We start from the raw sequence: 21,118 nt of genomic DNA, 5'->3' as shown, positions 1-21,118 counted from the left end.
ATTTTAAGTTAATATTTCTATGTGGTGTTCGATAAGGGTATTTGGCCATTTTGTATTTCACATATCTTTATGAATCAAGATTATGGAGAAGATGCAGCTTGTTTTTCCAAGAACTGTGAAACTACTCCCCAGTTTGTTTCCTACTGGGTTTGCTTATCTCTAGTACATCTTGTAAAAATTGCCCTTCAGGCTCCTTGCCCATCCTCAGCTGAGATTTAGTTCCTTTCTCTCCCCAGTATGGCTTGTTGGTAAGGACCTGTCCTTAGCTGGGCAATCATTTGATATGCTTCTCCTCCCACGAGTGGCCTACACCCTGATTTTCATTCTCCTAGGAGAATAGCTGAGTCACCAACCTGTGTTTCATAAATGTGACCCTTTTGTCTGTACTAAATAAATGTAGATGGAAAGTATTTAAGAGAAACTCTCGACTTCAGGCTAAGTCTTGGGTTTGGTTGCTTTAAGGACATCTTGTTTTGATGATGCAATGCTCCCTTTATAGAACTATGTTGAAATGAAAGAGCTCTTCAAGGGGTTCTCCTCCCTATCTGGCCTACCCTAAACTCTTATATACTCCTCCCTCTTCTTTATTCTTGCTTTTCAAATTAGGAAAAATACTTTATTATTATTGGCTAGATAATATTAGAAATGAGTCGCACATTCAAGAGGTCTGTCATGAAATCTTCACAGGTTCTTAACCTAAGGTTCAAAATTAGGCTTTAGAGAATTATTGTACACTCTGAAATTGTGTTTAAAATTATTTATATGTCCTTTTTTTTTTCTTGAAGAGGGTTCATCTTTCTTAAAATTCTCAACCAGTCTTTGACACTTGGGCTGCCTTGAATACTGTCTCATACTTTCCTTGCCCCAAAAGCCCTTAGATTTTTTAAAAATGTCCATTGAGGATTTTAAGCTCCTTTTAGGCTATTCACTATTTGTTTTGATTTACAAATGGTATAACATATTGATTTATATCAGTTCTAATTTCCTTATAGGCAAGAGAAGGCTTCTTAGCAGAACTTTACATAAGATTCTCTAGAGCCCTGAATCTAGAGTACATAGTGGCAATTTAAGATTCAAGTCAAAGCCTTCTCTGAGTATCTGATTCCTTAAGCTTTCAGTCACATTCATGACCAGTTTTATTCCTTTGAAATATCCCATTGGAAAGCAAGTAAATGATTGGCCTACTCTTGCTTTCTTCAGCCTTCATTCAGGATCAGTATTTTAGCTTTTAGTGTCTGCTGTGTGCTTCAGATTGTGCTAGGCATTTGAGGGATACTGAAGTATGGTAAAGGGCCTTTGTTCTCAAAGGATGGAATAAGTAAGTGCAAGAGATGGCTTAAGGCAACTTATTGTCAATAGCCGACTAGTCCTAGTAGTAAGATCTGTGAGTTCAGGTTAGAGAAATATCTCTGCAAGTTGTGGTGGTCAGGAAAGGCCAGATAGAGGAGAGAAGACTTGAGTTGGGACTTGAGAGAAGAGGAATAGGAATTGGATAAATAAAGAGGCATAGATTATAAAATGTACTCAAAGTCAGGGACCTAAAAAGGACAGAAAGAATGAAAAGTCTGAGAGTTTCTGTAAGTCTTATCCCCAGGTCACTGGGTATCCAGAGGCTGGGTGATTTAGAAATACAATTCAGTCATTTAAATTATCACAGTTTCTATAATCCCTAATGCACTGACTCTCATCCCTGTCCTAATTGCACTGTCTTTCATTCAATTTACAGGCGTTCATCAAGGGCCTGGTATGAGCCAGCCTCAATGCTAGGCATGTGATAAGACCTAAAGGGCAAGCCTATCTCTTTTTTACTTTAATTTTTATTAAAAATCACATAAATTTTACCATCTTAACTATCTTTAAGTGTACAGTATAGTAGTGTTAATATAAGCGCAATTTCTGTCCAGAACTTTTTAAAAATATATGTTTATTGATTTCAGAGAGGAAGGGAGTGGGAGAGAGAAAGAGAAACATCAATGATGAGAGAAAATCATTGATCGGCTGCCTCCTACACACCCCCTACTGGGGATTGAGCCAGCAACATGGGCATGTGCCCTTGACCAGAATCGAACCTGGGAACCCTCAGTCCACAGACCAACGCTCTGTCCACTGAGCCAAACCGGCTAGGGCTGTCTAGAACCTTTCCATCTCACGAAACTGAAACTCTACTCATTGTACAACAACTCCCCCACTCCCCATCTCTCACCTTTGGCAACCACCATTCTACTTTTTGTTTTGAAGAGGGTCAAATCTATCTTGAAGCTGGTGTTCCTTTCAACCAAGTGGCCTGCTAAAAATTTCTCTACATACATACCTTGGAATTTTCTGGTATGATCAGAAGGTGGTCTGCAGGTTCCCCATATGTCAAGGACCATAGGATACTGTACCCAAATTCATAAATTTTCTACATTAGGAATTTTATGAAGTTTCATCTCCCATTATTTCTTTAAGTCTCCACTTTCACTAGAGCTTTGGATATTAGATTCAGAGGAGTCCTGTATAATGTACATTACAAAAGATCTCTTCAAAAGTATTATGGCAAAGCAGAGTATAATTCATTTTGGGTAGTAGGTTAAAGTAAATTAGGAAAATAGACAAGAAACGCTTCCCAGCTGAATAAGTGAAGGTTGCATTGGAAGCTAAGTATTGTTTCCATCTATTAATGGTCTTTCTAACCCTTCTTTATTTTCTCCTAATCCTAAGTATAACTGCTGTGTTTACAAATCCTAATGAAACCCAGCTTTATCTTCCCAGAGAGGAATGAGATAAGAATAAGAGAAGAGCTCTAGTGTGTGGGGCAAACATTGTTAGGGGCCCTGGGTGGCACCCATTACTTGGGAACATCTCGGAGAAAGCCCAGGAAGATCTTGGAGAAATATCCTAAGAGCTTCAAGGTTTATGAGGAAAACGGAGCCTAATGCTTCAGCTTCAGAGTTGTTGGCCCTTGGTGTGCTAGTAAATGTTTAACAACTGGAATATGAGGGGGTGAGTGGTGGGAAGGGGGCTGTTCTGTAGCGTTGTGTGTGAATGCTTCCACCATGGCTGCTGTAGAGCCTGTAATGTAAACATTTGTGTAACTATCGTAATGTAAATATCTGTGTTTTCCGATGGTCTAGGTTCTACAGCAGCGGTTCTCAACCTGTGGGTTGCGACCCACAGGTTGAGAACCACTAGCAGGGTCACCTAAGACCATCGGAAAACACAGATATTTACATTACGATTCATAACAGTAGCAAAATTACAGTTGTGAAGTAGCAACGAAAATAATTTTATGGTTGGGGGTCACCATAACATGAGGAACTGTATTAAAGGGTCGTGGCATTAGAAATGTTGAGAACCACTGATCTAAAGGAAAAGGCTAGCCAGGGATAGGAAAGTGGATGGAGAAACAGGAAGAGTGAAGATAATAGGGCTCATTGCTGAGGTTGGGAAAGGTCCTGGTTTGGGAAGGACCCATTCAGTTGAGGGGAAAAAAGCACTGAACACAGGGGCCTGGAGAGTTTGCTGCCAGTTTTGGCAGAAATGCCTAAGTAGAGGCTCCTGGCACAGTATGATAACTTTATAATACCAGTGAAAGAAGAGTCTCTTTATTCCATCTAAGCATATCAGGAATGAGAAATAAAACTTTTCTACACACTAAAGGAGCATGGTGATTTTTTAGTTTTTATTTATTTATTTATTTTAATAGATAATATACTTATGTGAGTCAGAATGTAAAATTTTGCACACTGAATTTTAATAGTTTTTAAAGTAGTAGTTCCATTTTGTTTTTTTTAAAAAGGCAAAATGAAGACTCTCAAAATTAATGTCCCAGAGCCAAGCTAGAGGAATGCTGAGATCACTGGTGAAGAGCGCAGCTTATTCTTCTCTGCCACTGTCAGCATTTTCTCCAACTAAGTACGAATTTTGAAATGTCCATCACATAAACTTCTGGTCTTCCTCAGTCAGGCTTCATTGCCAGTGAAGCATCATTGGCAGTGCATAGGAAGAATAGTGTTGGAGTTGTAGGAATTCCAGTAGTTGTCAGCTTTTCAAGAGGTTACAGGAGACAACAGTCCTTGCTTTCTTAACCTAAGAAAGATCCTATACCCCAGTTATTAGATGAGAATATACGGGTAGGACTTCCTTCTTCCATTTGATTTTAGCCACTCCCTTCCTTCCAAATAGATCTTTGGGAACTTTTGTTTTGTTTCCATCAAGACCTCTTCCCAAGGAGGTAGCTTAAAACTGTATAAGATGTTCTCAGAAAAGCATGGTTTGCCATCAGAAGTGTTCCTATGCAAACTTTTATCTTCAGTATACTAGTAAGTGTTAATTGAAAGTGTTTTTGCTAAGTACCATAATAGCACTTTGACCTTTCTCAGTGATCCTGCCCAAGGAAAAATGCGGTTTTAAATATGACCCAGTCAGCTAGAAGGGTAACTAGAGAGCCCACAGATGGGATTTCTGTTAAGAACTGTCTGTTAGGGAGGGACAGATCAGTGAGGCTAGGCAGGGAGGCAGAGACCCTATGTTGAATTTCCAGTGAATTAGGCGCAGAGACTGTGTTTTCTGTCTCCCTTCCTGAGAAGTGATATGTTTCCAAGGAAAGAAACCTCACATGGGGAGAAGAAAGACATCTGCATCTTGGTTTGAGCTGGGCAGAGTGGTCCCACTGCAATAAACCGTAGAGAAGGAAAAGGCCTGATGTGGTATTAGTGTATCCTGTTCCCCACCCCATTACACTGGCTGCTTTTTAGTGTGATTGCATGCCTTGCTTGTGCAGGGTAAAGACCTGGGCATGTTGGATCTGTAATTAGTGCAAAGAAAAGCTTCACAAGGAGCGTCTAGGGCTTCAACCAAATAAAGTCAGAGGTGGGGCATCTGCCCAGGGAAATTAAAGAAAGTCACTGTCACCACTCCTTTAACCAACTGATGGCCTCTCACTAATCACTCACTGTGAGGTTCATTATCTGGTCCACCTTGCTGAAGGGCAGAGCCAGTCGGTCAGATCAATAAATCTCAGGGCAGTAGAGAGCCCTTGGTAACAGGCTTGAAAGACATGGATAGACAGGGAGAACTGGCCAACTTACATTGGTTCTGAAATTGTGTTTGGTCCTGAACTATATGAGATGAAAATAGAAAGGGGGAAAAAAACTTCTATGTTCTATATGCAGGGTGCCAGTATAGAGGAAATAGTTATCTTTTAAAAGGTATTATCTTTTCTAGCTTAAGAGATTTATGTCCATTTTTAGGTCCTTGTTTCCAAACATATATATTGGATAACTGTGCCCTGGAGATGCAGGTTGTCTTGGACAGAAAGTCACTGTAAGCACCCAGAGAGGGATGCTCACTCAATGAAGTCTATGGTTTTATTATCAGGTTGCTATCTCTTCTAATTCCTGTGCTATTGGCTTCTTTTCTTTTTTCAAATACTTTGAAAAAGTGTTCTGAAAAAGAACCAATTCTTGCCTTCCAAGAATATCTCAGATCCTGCTTTGATATGAGAATTCTCTGTTTCTGGGTGTCCTTGGTTAGTGCAATAAGACAACGAATAATGGGTGCTCTAGCTTCAAGTTCCCAGATTTTATTATTTCTTTTCTATGCAAAAGTACAGAAATATCTGCTGCGTGCCAAGCCAGGGGCTATAAAAATACAAACTCATACTTGCCCATCCTTGAGGACTTCTTGGTATAAGAATCAGGATCGCTACTTTCTTGCTTAGACCTCTTTGCCTATGTGCTTCCCTGTAGACCTCCCTCAGTGATATATTTAGCATGCTTACAATAGCCCCACCTGACTCTTTACAAGCCTAAGGAGGACAAATAAACCTCCCTGTTCTCCTTGTACCCTGGTGAAATACTGCCTCATTATAAATCCATAAAAGGTTGGCTAATGACCCCTATTTGGAGTGAGTTTCCACATGGAGAGCCATATCTTTTATCCCTGCCTCAGTTTCATTAAAAAGGCAAAAGTAGAATCTTCATTAGTTGTCCATGGCATAAGTCCCTAAGCTTGGCAAATGGTTTTGTCAGAAAGTCCAGTTTAAGTGCACTCACTTAAAAAAAAAAGCAACAACTCATGTGGCTAGTACCCAGCTGAATATTATTTCAAACATTGTTGATTGCTACCCAGAGTCCATTTCATTTGTCAGGGAAGTGGAGGGGAGGAGTACAATGAGGGGAATCCTTGACATTGTTGAAACTCTAAGAACTCCTAGCTTAGAGTGACTGATATATCAGTCTGAATCATTTTTGCCCCAACCAAAAATGAAATAGTAAGACCAAAAAAAAGACATAACTTTCCCAGCTGGTGTGGGTCAGTGGTTGAGCATTGACCTATGAACCAGGGGGTATGGTTTGATTCCAGTTGGGCAAGTGCTGGGTTTCGGGCTCCATCCCCAGTAGGGGATGTGTAGGAGGCAACCAAGCCATGATTCTCTCTCATCATTGATGTTTCTATTTCTCTCTCCCTCTCCCTTTCGCTCTCTGGGAAAAAAAAAAAGAAAAGACAAATTTACTGCCATGGCATTTTTTTTTTACTAGTCATGATTTACTGGACTTATTTTTTATTTAACTTTATTGAGGTATAATTAACATATAATAAAATATATTTATGTAACCACCACCACCACCGCAAAAAAAAAAGCCTGTTAAGATTTTGATTGGAATTACATTAACTTTATAGATCAACCTGGGGGAGAATTGACACTAATAATATTGTTTCGTTATCATTATGAAATTTCACTCATTATTCCTGATAAATTCCTTGTTTTGAAGTCTCCTTTGTCATATATTAATGTAGTAAATCGACTTTCTTTCAATTAGTGTTTTATAACATATCTTTTTATCTCTTTTTTACTTTCAACATATCTGTCTTTATATTTTACATGGATTTCTTTTAGACAGCCCATAGTTGAGTTGTGATTTTATATCTAGTTTAACAATCTCTGCCTTTTAATTAGAGTGTTACATTTAATTTATCAATATGGCTGAGTTAAAAATCTGCCTTTTTTTTTTCTATTTCTCCCATCTGTTCTTTATTCTTTTGTTTTTCTGCTTTCTCTTGGATTAATTGAGTATACTTTTTAGTACTCCATTTTATGTCCACTATTGGCTTTTTAGCTATACCTCTTCATTTATTTTTTTAGTGTTTGCTCTAGAGCTTATAATATGCATCTTTAAACTTATCGCAATATACTTTCAAAATTATGTTCATGTAACATATATGACTTCATGTAACATATAATAACCTTGCAATAGTTTATTTCCATTTGTCCCCCTTCTGTCCTTTGTACTAGTGTTGTCATACAATTTTCTTCAAGGTTTGTTATAAATTTCACAGTACATTGCTATTATTTTTTGCTTAAAAGAGTCAAATATCTTCTTTCCTCAGTTTTAAATTTGGAAAAGTTCCTGACAGTGGCTGTACAACCTTGATGTGAGAGGGCTTTGCCATGTGCCTGAAAAATTGCTTAGTCTGAATTGCTGTTGGACTGAATTCCCAGCAGAATGAGAATTAGGGGACAGCTAAGGAAAAGGATGTGACCTGACAGCAAGCTTGTGTCATTACCTTCTTCTCAGTTTGATCTGACATCTTCAGTATAACCTATCAGGGGAGATTATTTAAGGCTGCCATCGACCCTCTCCCAGTCCAGACAACATGTATGGCCTTCTCTGCGAGGCTGCCAAACGAGGATGGAAACCACAAGATAACAATAGAGAAACTTACTGAGACTTATTATAAAATAGGAAATAAACATGGAACACACTAGTAGCAAGAAGATTATAGTGGGAGGTAATGGAAAAGAGGCTATGGAATCAGAAACCTGGGCTCAAAAAAACCATCATTTACTAGTTATATGACCTTGATCTGTCTGAGCTTTCGTTTCTTTATCTGTAAAATAGTCATCATTATTGTCCATAATATTTTCTAATAATAATATGAAGTTTAGAGATAATATATGCCATAACTGATATGGCTCAGTTGGTTGAGCTTTGTCCCAATGCACCAAAAGGCCACCTGTTGTATTCCTGGTCAGGGCACATGTCTATGGTGGCCTCAATCCCCAGTAGGGGGCGTGCATGAGCCATCCGAATGAAGTTTCTCTCACATCCATGCTTCTCTCTCCCCCTCTCCCTTCCTCTCTAAAATCAATAAAAACATATTTTGAAAAGAGAGATGATATATAAAATAAACATAAAAATATAAGTGATAGCATCGAGCAAATACAAAGGTGCCAAATGAATGCAGGCTATGAGAACAAAGAAGAAAAATGAAAAGAGAAAGTATTTGATGTATTCAAATAAGTTGAATCAGGTGGTTAAATGGTGGCCAGGAGGGTATGGAATTACACTAATATTTGAGGATAATGACATGGAAGGCAACCATACTTCTTTTTGGCAAAGTGTTACCATAGGGATAAAATCATAGAAATAATAGTTTTGCAAGGAACCTTTGAAAGCACCTACCTAATTCATGGCCCTCATTTCACGTATGAAGAAACAGATGTCCAGAAAGACTGTAAACTACCCAAAGAAAAAGGCTGGAATTATAAAACATCCAGGGTTCTTAATCCTCATCCAGGGTTCTTCCTGTACTGGCAGCCTAGTCTAACTTGGGGCATGTTCCTGAGTTTACAGGCCAAACTTGGTGTCTTAGAGAACAAACTTTCAAGGAAATCCAATTCACTTCTAGGAAATGGCAGGCATGATCTATGGAGAGCTGGGAAGGTAATTGGGTAAAGGCTGGCTTGATGTTTGAGCTTCAATGATTTCCAGGTCCTCAGAGCTCCAGGGATTCTCAGTTTCCACCAGTAGCAGGTGAAGACCCTGCTCATCCTTGTCCTAGTTCAGTGGTCAGCAAACTCATTAGTTAACAGAGCCAAATATCAACAGTACAACGATTGAAATTTCTTTTGAGAGCCAAATTTTTTAAACTTAAACTTCTTCTAATGCCACTTCTTCAAAATAGACTCGTCGAGGCCGTGGTATTTTGTGGAAGAGCCACACTCAAGGGGCCAAAGAGCCGCATGTGGCTAGTTTGCCGACCACTGTCCTAGTTGGTATAAACCACCAACAAAACTTTATAGACCACTCCAAATTCATTATCAGCAAAATCTGGTTTGGGTTGCTATTTTAATTACTTAATACCCATTTAGAGGCTTGAAATTCAGAGGTCTTTAATCTATTGGGCTTCTTTAGCCACAGCTGTCAGGTGATCTCCAGGCTTGGGTGGATGGGTGTTAAAATGATTCAACGAATCCCTTCTACATGAAGGCTCCTACCTCAGGGCCAACTTTCCATGCTCTTCTCTTCTACTTGTAATCTAGCCAGCTCCCTAATCATAGAAAAAATAATCCCTGGATGATTTGAAACAGACATAGTAGTTTAAAGGAAGAAAGAAGATGAAGGCTTTTAAATGATTTTTCATGATAATCCCACTGCCATGTGATCTATTTCAGATATTTATTCACTAGTTAGAGAGGATGATTTTTTGGCCCCATTTCTTCCACAAGGCAGGAAAGTACAGCTTGAGAGATCAAGCTCTGAAACCACAGACGAGCACCACCAGGCATAAGTCTAAACGTTGCCTTTGCTTCTCTCTCCCATCAATTAGAGGAAGCTGAGTGGTTACTGCTTATTCTGCAGGCTGATGATGAAAAAAATAATTAAAGATTTTGTTCCATAGAAAGTTGTTGGGAAGTGATGTTCGTCCCTTACAATTATTCCAGATTTGGGACAAACCTATCCATGTGCCCACAGAACCAAAGTCTGAATAATCAGTTTTGCTCTCCATACCATGACTCTCAACAGGGTCGCCTGAGACCATCGGAAAACACAGATATTTACATTACGATTCATAACAGTAGCAAAATTACAGTTATGAAGTAGCAACAAAAATAATTTTATGGTTGGGGGTCACCACAACATGAGGAACTGTATTAAAGGGTCGCGGCATTAGGAAGGTTGAGAACCACTGCTCTAAACTATTTGTTGCTCCAGCATAATGTCCTATCTCTAGAAGAAATAGTGCTGAACACAGAGTAGTCCTTCAGTAATGGTCAGTGGCAAATGGGACTGCCAGAGAGGAGAAGATCCAAGTAGTTGCAGGCAATTTTTATGGTAAAAGCAAAATGAGATCACCTTCTTGTTATCCATGGAGGAACAACGAAAGTCAAGCACACCTTTTCTCAGCCAGGAAGATGGAAATCTTTTTCTCTCTACTACACGGTAACCGTCTTCAAACTCAAAGGAAGATAACTCTTCCTGTGAAAATGAGAATGACCTACTCAGGGCATTGCCTAACTTCCTTCTCTGGATTTGTTATAGGGCTGAAATGCTCTGTTATCTTCACAAGAAACTAGAGACATTGGAGCTCTGATCTTTCATTTTCTCTGAAGGGAGCTAATATAGCCTCCCACATTCCTTTACTTTGCTAAAACCAGACCTTCCCCAGAACTGGTTATGGATCTCCCAATGAGCAACAACCCTCTTTTCTCCCAGAATCAATAAAGGTCTGTCCCTAACCTTATAATTTCACCAGTCTAAGGACAGGCTCTCAGTGGCATTCTTACAACTAAGTTATTGGACAGCTTGGAATGGAAATTATGATGACAGAGAAGGAAAAAGCCAATTCTTCTTCCTCCATAATCCATATTTATTCTTCCAAATTTAGGTCTAGTTAAAAATAAACAAGAAGCACTGAAGCCTTGGTAGTGTGGCTCAGTTGGTTGAGCATCGACCCATGTACTGAAAGGTCGCCAGTTCAATTTCCTGTCAGGGCACATACCCAGGTTGCAAGTTCAATCCCTGGTTGGGGAGTATATGGAAGGCAACCAATCGATGTTTCTCCCTCCCCCTCCACCTTTCCTCTCTCTCTAGAATCAGTGAAAGGCATATCCTTGGGTGACAATTAAATTAAAAAAGAAGCACTACAAAGATGTTCTCCAAGTAAATACCGTGGTGGATCACCACTGGGTCTGGTTGTGCCTAGACTCTGAAAAAGAGTTTCAACCAATAGCTAGTAATTTTTAAGATAACATTGTTGAAGGGTATAGTTCTAGATTCAGCCTTCCTGAACTCATATCTTACTAGCAGGGTGGAGTTGGGTGAGACTCAGTTTACTTATCTGTAAAATGGGGATGATAATGTTTATCATATAGGGCCGATAGTGAGGATTAAATAAGGAAATGCATATATAAAGTGCCAAGCATACTGCTTGATACACAAAAAGTGCCTAATAACCTTAGCTGCTATTATTATCTCATTTTAATAACTCCATGAAAACTGCTTTCTAGGACCTGAAATTCCAACTCCTGCCATAAATGAGCAAATGCTCCCCTCCCTGACTTTCTTCCTGGAAGAGACCTGTCTTTTACAGGCTTACCAATGAGGGATATACTGTGGAGGAAAGCACACACTGCTTTAAGGTTTAAACATCAGCAGCTGTAGACAGGCAGAGTGGCAGGCCCTCTCCTGGAGAAACAAACATGCTACTACTATTGATTTCCTCACTGAAATTGTGTCACAGCTTGATTCTCGGCACTCTGAAGGAAGGGACCCACTGTTACATTATAGATTTTTCATAGCACCTAACAGAGTCCTAAGAAACAGTAAACATTCATCATAGTTGTAGACTAATTTAGTAACACTCAGGCCCAACCAAAAAGGAAAGGAATCTCTCATCAAGGTCACACAATAAGATTAGAGTTAGGACATTACAGTACACCCAGCACTGTTCTCAGCACTCTTGATAGTTTCTAAAGCCCTCAGAGCTATGTCCTGCCTTTAAGGAGCTAACAAGCAAAATGGGGAATCAAGAAAAAACACCATGAAGGGCATACCCACAGATGTAAGCACATAATAGGGTTCAGCCAGTAACACTAACTGTGGATTGGAGTCAGCTGCAAAACTAACCAGTGAATAGGCAGCCAGGTTGAAATCACATCACACCTTTAAGACAGGGAAAAGGACGGAATCCAAGGTCTCTTCTATTTTGTCTACCACCTCGTCCACTTTACATTACTGTGTCAGCTAATTCTGAAGGCAAGATTCTCCATCAGCGAGCAGGGCCCCTGAGACGGCAGCTGTGGGGACCGCCATTACCTCTGACAGGTCTGTGACTCTGGCACTGACGGTTTAGGCTCCGCCTCAAGGGCAGATTGTTCAGGCTCAGCTCTCATGCTGAAAATAAATCCTACAAAAAGGATGAGCAGCCCTAGCCGGTTTGGCTCAGGGGATATAGCGTCGGCCTGCAGACTGAAGGGGTCTCAGGTTTGATTCTGGCCAAGGACACATGCCTAGGTTGTGGGCTCGATCCCCCCACCCCAGTAGGGGGAGTGCAGGTGGCAGCCAATTTATGATTCTCTCTCATCATTGATGTTTCTATCTATCTCCTTTCCTCTATGAAATCAATGGGGGTGGGGGGGGAGAAAGGATGAGCAAAAGGTTAAAAGGATGGGAAATAATGTTACTTTACTCCCAAAATACACAATCCATAGTTTTCATTTCTTAAAAACCAGGTTTGATCCATTCTGAAATGCCCTTGTGAGGTGTGTTCAAACTGAGAAGAAGGTAATGACACAAGCTTGCTGTCAGGTCACATCCTTTTCCTTAGCTGTCCCCTAATTCTCATTCTGCTGGGAATTCAGTCCAACAGTGATTTGAAATTAAGCAATTTTTCAGGCACAGGACAAAGCCTCTCTGACATCAAGGCTGGATAGCCATTGCCAGGAACTTTACCAACTTGACTGTTCTCCTTTGCTGCTGTCTTCAGGGTAGAAGTTATTTCCCATTTTGAAGGCTCTGTCTTAAAAAATGGGGCAGAGGCTCTTGAATAGACTGTGAGGAATGTCTGTTGTGTGTGCTAAGGGGAGGGTGTGAGTTTGTCTGAAATTTAGTCAGCAATTTGAACTAACTTCGTGCACTGGGACCGCTTTCCTTCCTGTTCCTGATGACACCAAGAGCCTCAGAATCTGTACGATGCAAGGCTGGCCTCTGTGGGTATTTCTGATCAGTTTTTCTTCAGTATAACTTGTATCCCTTTGCACTACCAAGATTGGTAAGGTTGGGTATTCTCTGACTTCTCACTGATACATTGCCAGTTAACTCAGGACAGTGTGGTCATTATGGGAAGCCTGCTTTCATGTTGAACAGAGAAAGTAGATTTTCTCCTCACCAGAATCTGCCATATCCTGAATGAAGATGTGCAAGGCCCTAGCTCCCAGCTTATGGTTAACTCTATCTGGGGATAAGCAGAACTTCCAAATGCTTCATTGTCACCAGAAAGAAGCTTTCATCATAAAATTAATAACCATTTATTGACTACTCATTATGTGCCAGACATTGGACAATCATCTCTTTTCATTCTCACATCAGCCTTATGAGGGAGTGTTATCTCCATTTCGCAGATAAGAAAACTGAGGCTCCAAGACATTAAGTTATGTGTTTACATAGCTAATTAGTGGTCGATGGGACCAAAATTCAGGTCTCTCTGACCTTAACGCCTATGTCATGCCCTTCCCCTCAAGAGACCTCACAGGAGGGGTTTAGGTTCACCCCGTTCCCCAGTTTGTTCTTCCCTAAACTGAGGCCATTTGTATCTTCCACTTGAATCCAGAAGATGTTCCTTTGTGATGAAGAATGATTTATGCACATAGGGTCATTGAGATAGTTTGAAACGGGCTGTGAAGACAGTTACTCTTGAGTCCCAAGAGCTCTCCAGGTAGTTGTTTATTATCAGATAATTCACTTAACCTTCTTAATCAGTATTAAAACTGGTCCCAGTGCACGAAGTTAGTTCAAATTGCTGACTAAATTTCAGACAAACTCACACCCTCCCTCTGGCACACACAATAGACATTCCTCACAGTCTATTCAAGAGCATGTGCCCCATTTTTAAAAACAGAGCCTTCATAATGGGAAATAACTTCTACCGTGAAGACAGCAGCAAAGGAGAATGTTTCCATCAATTGTATGTTACTTTTAAGAACTCAAAATTTTATTCCCATCTCATTTTAGGAAGATAAATTCAAGTTCCATTTTATAGAAAGAAGAGCTAAGGCTCCAAGAGGTTAAGTGAATTATCTGAGATCCTATAGTAAGAGTGGGACTACCAGTTCCATTCTATCAGGCCTCTTGCCAGGACCCCCATTTCTGTCTAGTGAGGGTCTCGGGGGTCGGGAGGGGTATGGACTCCTTAGAGAGCACGTGGCTTACAGGTGATTTACTGACTTTGGAGCTACTTTGAGCTGAGGTGGTGAGCATGGTTCTAGGAAACCTGCAAGCCCAACAGCTGATGATAGAAGGTAGGCTTGTGCCGAAACCGGTTTGGCTCAGTGGATAGAGCGTCGGCCTGCGGACTGAAAGGTCCCAGGTTCGATTCCGGTCAAGGGCATGTACCTTGGTTGCGGGCACATCCCCAGTAGGGGGTGTGCAAGAGGCAGCTGATCGATGTTTCTCTCTCATCGATGTTTCTAACTCTCTATCCCTCTCTCTTCCTCTCTGTAAAGAATCAATAAAATATATTTAAAAAAAAAAAAAAAAAAAAAAGAAGGTAGGCTTGTACTTGGAAGATGGATTAGGGAGGGATCTCAGCCAGGATGAGGCCAGGAAGCCAGAGACCAAGGCTGAAAATTATGGTAAAACCTAAGGTCGTTAGGCACAAGGGCACTGGAGGTTGCCCTCTGACTAAGTGCTGCCTTTGCCACGTCCCAGGCCATTGTTGAGTGTGAGGTCCAAATGAGACATGTTCCTAAAGTCTGGAGTTACAGAAGGCAAAGTCCCAAACGAGGAAAGTACCCAGTGCTCCAAAGTCCCGAATGGGCTAGAGCCCTGACTTGAGCTTAGAATGTCTTCTTTTAGGAATTTCAGAGAAATGATGAGGGCAGGAGATGGCAAAGGCTGGGTGAACTGAAGGGCAACTTTCCCGTGGGTAAAAGAGGACAAAAAGAAATAAGGTCTGGCCGAAACCGGTTTGGCTCAGTGGATAGAGCGTCGGCCTGCGGACTCAAGGGTCCCGGGTTCGATTCCGGTCAAGGGCATGTACCTTGGTTGCGGGCACATCCCCAGTAGGGGATGTGCAAGAGGCAGCTGATCGATGTTTCTCTCTCATCGATGTTTCTAACTCTCTATCCCTCTCTCTTCCTCTCTGTAAAAAATCAATAAAAAATATATTTAAAAAAAAAGAAAAGAAATAAGGTCTGGACAGAGGAGAGCTGGGGTCATGCACTAAGTCCAACAAGGCCTGTGGTTTTCTCCCAAGGGGCTGGCAGTGCAGGGGCCTTCTTTGCTTTCACCTCCCTGCAAGAAACTGAATGAAGCTGTTCTGGCAAATGCCAGCTTTACTGGGAAAGGAGAAATCCCTGTTCTGGGTGAGATAGAGCTTCCATTCTGCCCTGGCAGGAAGAGAAAGTCCAGGTGATCAAGGCAGCCTTGCCTGAGGTGTGAGGCTCTTGGGATGGAGCTTCTCTTGACACCCTCACCTTCTCAGACATTGGCTTTAGCATGGTATTTGCCTTTTGGCAACTGACACCCTTCAGGAAAGGCTGAGGCCATGCTGCTGAGGCTGCCATTGTTCAGGGTTTGGGCAGCATGTATTCTTCTATTCTGCCTGGTTTCTGGGGGCTGGTTCCATCTTGGAGGCGTTCTGCCTTTTTCCAGACTTGAGCCATTCACTTCTGAGCCAAGACCTTGGCTGTAGCTATTCCAGCCAAGAACACAGCCCAGGTGTATTAAAGGACCAGGTTACTTTGTGGGTGGTTGCCATTGCTGGGGACTGGTCCTCCTCCTGTCAGAGCTTTCAAATGGAATTTGAAGCAAGAGAGCCAGCCTGGGGTCTTGGGATACACCGGCAAAATCACCTGAGGAGTTCTGGAGTAGTGATCCTAGAGCCTGGGCCAGACTTTTGTCCTAGCTGTCCCTTCCCCCCAAACTCGGGGACACAGCCTTCCCCACGTTCTCCATCCATACTCTCCCCTCAGGAATTCTTGGCAGGCAGAAGTGTTTGCTACCAAATGAAGTCTGCCCTGGCACAAGACTGAATTGCTGAGAACAGCTCAGAGGCACCTTTGCGCCCTTCAGGGGTTTATCCTTGATCCCTCTGACCAGTCCAGACTCTAGCTTATCCCCTTCACCCTTATCTGCTGTTAGAGCTAAGCCTCCTTCATTACTCATTCTCCTAAGCTTCCTACTGAGCTGGGAGCTCTCCATGACATCATAGACTTCCCTCCCAGGTCGGATCAAGTTGCAAAATAGCTACCACCCAGATTGCCAGAGTGAACAGTCACTTCCTCTCCTGGTCTCTCCTTTCTGCCCAGCTCATTTCTTCTAATTTGATGTAGTGCCTCTCTTCCTAATTGTCCTTGCCTTTAATTCATGGTCTTATAAACTGAAGTCACATCAGGACCAGCTATGATAGTCCCTTCCTTTTGGAACAACAGAGATCCAAGGTTCCTGGAGTCAGTTGAGTCTGAATCCCTACCATAGGAAGTCAGAGAGAGGAATGATGGGGGAGAGACCCACTCATCAGAACAAAAGATGAGGTTACCTCTAGCTTAGTCTAGAAAGTGTTCTCTACACCCCAAAGTTGGGATACCCAAAAGTTCGATCTAGGCAATAGATAGGAAGACTGAGTTGGCATTGAGAGATGAAAACAAGTGGCAGATGGTGCTAAGGAACATCCCAGAACTGAAGAAATATGGTTCCCAAAAAGGAAAAAGGAAGGATACATTGGCAAAGTCTTACGGAGCTGCTGTGGCAACCTGGCCAGAGAAAGCTGCAGGATGTGGCTGAGAACACATTTCTGGTATGGGGACATTGGTGAGCTTAGAAGCTCACTATTCTGTCACTTCTTTCATGCTCTTTTACCATACCCAGAGTAAATAGCCTTGGTGGCCAGGCTGGACTAGTCAGAAAAAGTGGGGAATGGAAGAGATTAGAATGTGATCCCAAAATCCTGAGGAATTGCTCCCCATGTTTAGGGATTTTTTTTTTTTTGGGGGGGGGGCGTGTTAAGTACTGAGCAGTGCAGTAGGGCAGCAGGAGGGGCATGCATGGGGCCATGTAACCTAGGGTTTGCCTGTACTAAGCCCTGCCTGGCTCTTGACCTCCCCAGGTGCTGGAGGTAGTACGAGCCAACTATGACACACTCACACTGAAGCTGCAGGATGGCCTGGACCAGTATGAGCGCTATTCGGAACAGCACAAGGAAGCTGCCTTCTTCAAAGAGCTGGTAAGTCTGCCCTGCTCCATCTCTATCTGTGTCCTCTGGGGACCCTTTCCCAACCACTGGGTTCTACTCTGCAGCTGAGCATCTAGAGAACAACCGCAGTATTCCAAAGGCTGATGAAATAAGACTTAAGGGGTGTGCAAACTGCTCTCCCAAAGAAGCGCAGGACCAGGCAGTGAGAGAAGATATTCCCCAGGGTGCTGGTGCCAGGTTGGGAAGGGCGAGAAGCCTGAGACAGCATTGCCCACCTCTCTTCTGCAGCCATAGAGACAGCCCTTGTACAGCTTCAGCTGGGCCTGGGGTTTGACATGTGCTCCCAGTGGCACCTCTGGCTCATTACTCCTTATCCTGTCTAGAGAGCAACTAATGAGAATAATTGATTCTTCTCCTCCTTATGCAGTCAGTTCCTAAATTCCTAACTGGTTCCTGGTCTGAGTGTCTCCCCCGCCCCCACCCCAAACCTAGTTCTCCAGTCTTCACTCTCTGTCCCCACTCCCACTTTCCAATCACTCAGCTTCCTACAGCCTCCATCCATGGCCACCTGGAGCAGTGAGCATTTGCTCTGCCTCCTACTCCACCTCCCAGTCAGCATCTCTTCACAGAACTGGCCTCTCCCTGTTGATGGTCCCTCTCCTGCACAGTGCTCAGAGCTACTCTCAGGAAAAGCTCAGCCTCCCTGTAGTCCTGCCACTCCGCCTGCCTGGTTGCACATGAACATCCCGGCTGGGGGCTGAGCCCAGGACACACAGGCCTCTGTACCTACTTCCCATGTCCTCAGACCTCTCACTGCTAGGCAGAAATTGCATCAGCCCAGCTTTTACTGCTCTCTGCTGAGTCCAAGATGAAGATACTGGATTTTAGCTCATCTATCTTGAACTAAACACAGCCCAACTTGACATTTCCAGGATTTTGGACTTCCCCGGGGTGAGGAAGACATACTCTGGGTTGAGTTAGCTGGTAAAAGGGAAGCCTTTAGTGTAAGGAAATGGAGTATTTGTATGGGGTAGTTGGCAAGTCTTTAAGGTGATGTGGGGGAATTACTGGGGTCCAAGACTTAAGAAAGAGACTAAGTTATTGGGAGATGAAGATGGTTGTGGAGGAGAGCATTAGAGGAACTCTATCTCAAGGCTCTTTGACACTAACTGCTACCTTTTCAACTCTCCTTATACCTGTACCTCTGGCATAGGGGAGCAGAGACAGTCTGGTAGGGTTTGGAGCTAATGAGCTTTAGCTGCTTGCTGTTTGCCATGCCGCCTTTTCCTCTGCTCCCAGCCTGACGACTGCATTATCTTTCCCATAGCAAAGCAGAAATTGAAGGAAAACTCCCTGGACTTTGGGGCCCAGCAGAGTTACGCACTCTTTTTCTCCTTCCTCCCTCCTCCCCCTTTCTCTCATACAACATTCACATCTATTTCCTATGAATGGATCTCCTTCCAGAGTCTGCTGGATTCCTCTTAGAATGCGCTCAGAGTAGGGAACTTGGCCCTCTGACCCCTTTTCCATAGATCTTTTCCCCTGCTAACACAGGCACCACTTCCTGCAAGGTTCTGGGTCTGTGGGTAGGAAACATGTGAGGTGAGCAGGAGAGACACAGCAAGGGTACACTCCAGACTTTCCTCTAAAGTAGGAGCGCATATTTGTGGTATGGAAAGAGTGCTGGATTAGGAATTAAGAAACCTAGGTTCTGCCCCAGGCCTGGGACTCACTAGCCATATGGCCTGATCCTGGTCATTGGCCTCCTTGGATCATACTTCTATCATCTATGCCAGACAAGGCCTGCATCTGTAAACGTTCTTCCCAACCCAAAAAAGGAGATAAATACAAAGGGAGAGTGAGAAGACTAGAAATGCATTCAAAAGGAGGCAGTTCCAGAGTGTGAGTCCACTAGCATCAGTTTCTCCTCCATCACCCTTGTGCAAGGCCGAGGCAAGGACAAAGGCCTGCCCTGTCCTTCCTTGTCTGTGCTTGCTTCTACCACTTTAGGTGCTCAGATCCTCTTCTCCTCCCTATCACCGAGCTGTTTGCTCATTTGCCTGCAGGGATGATAGCTATTAAGGGTTTATTTCCTGAGAGAAACTTCTAGCACTGAATCTTGGCCTTGTGCCTCAAACACTGCCCTCTACTGTTTGTAACAACTCTCTCCTCTTTTCTCTCTGCCTGTGTCCTCCTTCCTACCTCGCCCACTTTCCCAGGTTCGATCCATTAGCACCAACGTCCGGAGAAACCTGGCCTTCCACACACTCAGCCAGGAAGTCCTGCTCAAGGAGTTCTCCACTATCTCCTGAGACCACGCCAACCTGAGCAGCCACTGACTGCCCTTACCCATGAGGCTTCTGGGCTGGAGGGGGAGTCAGAGGAGAGGGGGCTGTCCCCAAGGTTGGAGAACAACACAGACACCCAGTTCTCTGGGTGAAGGCCATGCTTCAGGGGAGCTTGGACAGCAGGGGCCAGAAGGGGCAAGCCAGGGATAATCTTATTTGGGGCAGGGTGGGTGGGCACAGAGAGAGGGCTCCCTGGACATCCCTTCACATTTCCAGTTGCGACTACAAGTTGAGGCTACTGACTAATTTTCAGGCGCTGTTGGGGCAAGCCTTAGGGTGATGCCAATACCCTGAGGATCAAGGGCTTTCCAAGGCTTCTGAAAACAGACAACTCTCAGATGTAGGTGGAACCAGTTCTGCTTCCTTTGGCCTGGGGCTCAGCTGGACTTGAAATCTGTCTCCTCTGTCCCGCTGTCACTCTGTCCAGTCATTAGGACTCTTAACTCAGGCTTCGGGCAGGGTTTTCTAAATCCAAAACTGACTTATCTGGGAGACTGAAGATTAGAATCCACCCAGTGCTCTGCTGTCCAGCCATCACTTTCTGGATTTGATTCTTGGTACCAGGAGTACCTGTTACCTTTCCCCTGTCTCCCACCCATTGACTCATCAGCACTTTAGGGTCACAACTTTAGCTTTTCATTTCCAAATCTGGTTTAAACTGTCTTTAGGATGTTTGTGTGAAATAAACATTGACAGGTTTTCTGGAGCCCTCAGGTGCCTACTTTGCTGGTTCCTTTTCCAGCAGCCTCCCCACCTCCCTAGCCACCCCTCCTCTGGGAGTCTTGCCTGCCTCTGCCTAGCTCCCTCCACGTGTTCCACCCCCTCAGCCGGCTGTTGTTTACATCCAGCCTGCCTGAGAATTTCCTCTGGGGAGGGATCTGTTTCTAAAGTGGTTTGGTGCCTAGGACAGAGAGAATCTGCTGGGGGCACAGTACCCTCCATCTGAAAGAGGCCAGGTGAGCATCATGGAGAGGCCACTCTGTCTACCCACTTTGTGGGTGGAGCCACAGGCAAGACTCGACATTGGAGAATTTGGCTTGTGATTCCTCCTCTGAACGGCCTCCATAGGACTACTGTAGGCTTTCCCTACCCAACAGCTGCCTCCTCAGTAGCTGCTGCTTTGAGATCCTCGCTTTCTAAAACACTTCCTAAAGCCTCAGGATGGCAGGGAGCAAGCAGCACAGCAAGAGTCTAGGAGTAAGTACAGGGACCTCTCTGGCTACCGTTCCACTTAAACTTCAGGGGAGGGATACTTGCCCCTCACCCCCACCCCCGCCTTGGCACCAGGGTTCTGCCTCCAGCATTGAGCAGATATGCACTAGTACCAGAGAATCCACCAACATGCTGCCATGGACAGGTGTAGATTAAGAGATCAGCAGCTGGGTCCCCTCTGCTCACTAGATGGATAGCTCAACCTGGGGCATTTAGTGGAACTGGAGCTGGAAGCTGGTGGCAAGCTGAAATGATTAAAAATTGATTTGTATGGGACAGTCGTTTTAGTGTCTTTCTTTTTCCTTGACCCCTTACCCAGAACTCATTTCTCAAATACAAAGTTGAGGTAATCTTCCAGGTACTGGTCCCATTTGGCTATG

At 43.4% G+C, this 21,118-nt stretch overlaps 1 protein-coding gene across 1 annotated transcript in view; it reads left to right on the top strand.

Moving 5' to 3' along the window:
* ARMH3 (armadillo like helical domain containing 3) overlaps window positions 1-21,014 on the top strand; it is a 157,707-nt gene extending 136,693 nt beyond the window's left edge. The window contains exons 25-26 of the mRNA XM_008144221.3: window positions 17,092-17,208; window positions 19,398-21,014. Coding sequence (XP_008142443.1) covers window positions 17,092-17,208; window positions 19,398-19,490 — 210 coding nt within the window. The 3' untranslated portion in view covers window positions 19,491-21,014. The remainder of the gene's footprint in view (window positions 1-17,091; window positions 17,209-19,397) is intronic.
* The last annotated feature ends 104 nt before the right edge of the window (window positions 21,015-21,118 follow it).

The sequence above is a fragment of the Eptesicus fuscus genome, chromosome 17 (genome assembly GCF_027574615.1).
Source record: "Eptesicus fuscus isolate TK198812 chromosome 17, DD_ASM_mEF_20220401, whole genome shotgun sequence".
Lineage (NCBI taxonomy): Eukaryota > Metazoa > Chordata > Mammalia > Chiroptera > Vespertilionidae > Eptesicus > Eptesicus fuscus.
The sequence above is the reverse complement of the archived record's forward strand: the minus strand, read 5'-3'. Positions and strand labels throughout refer to the sequence as shown.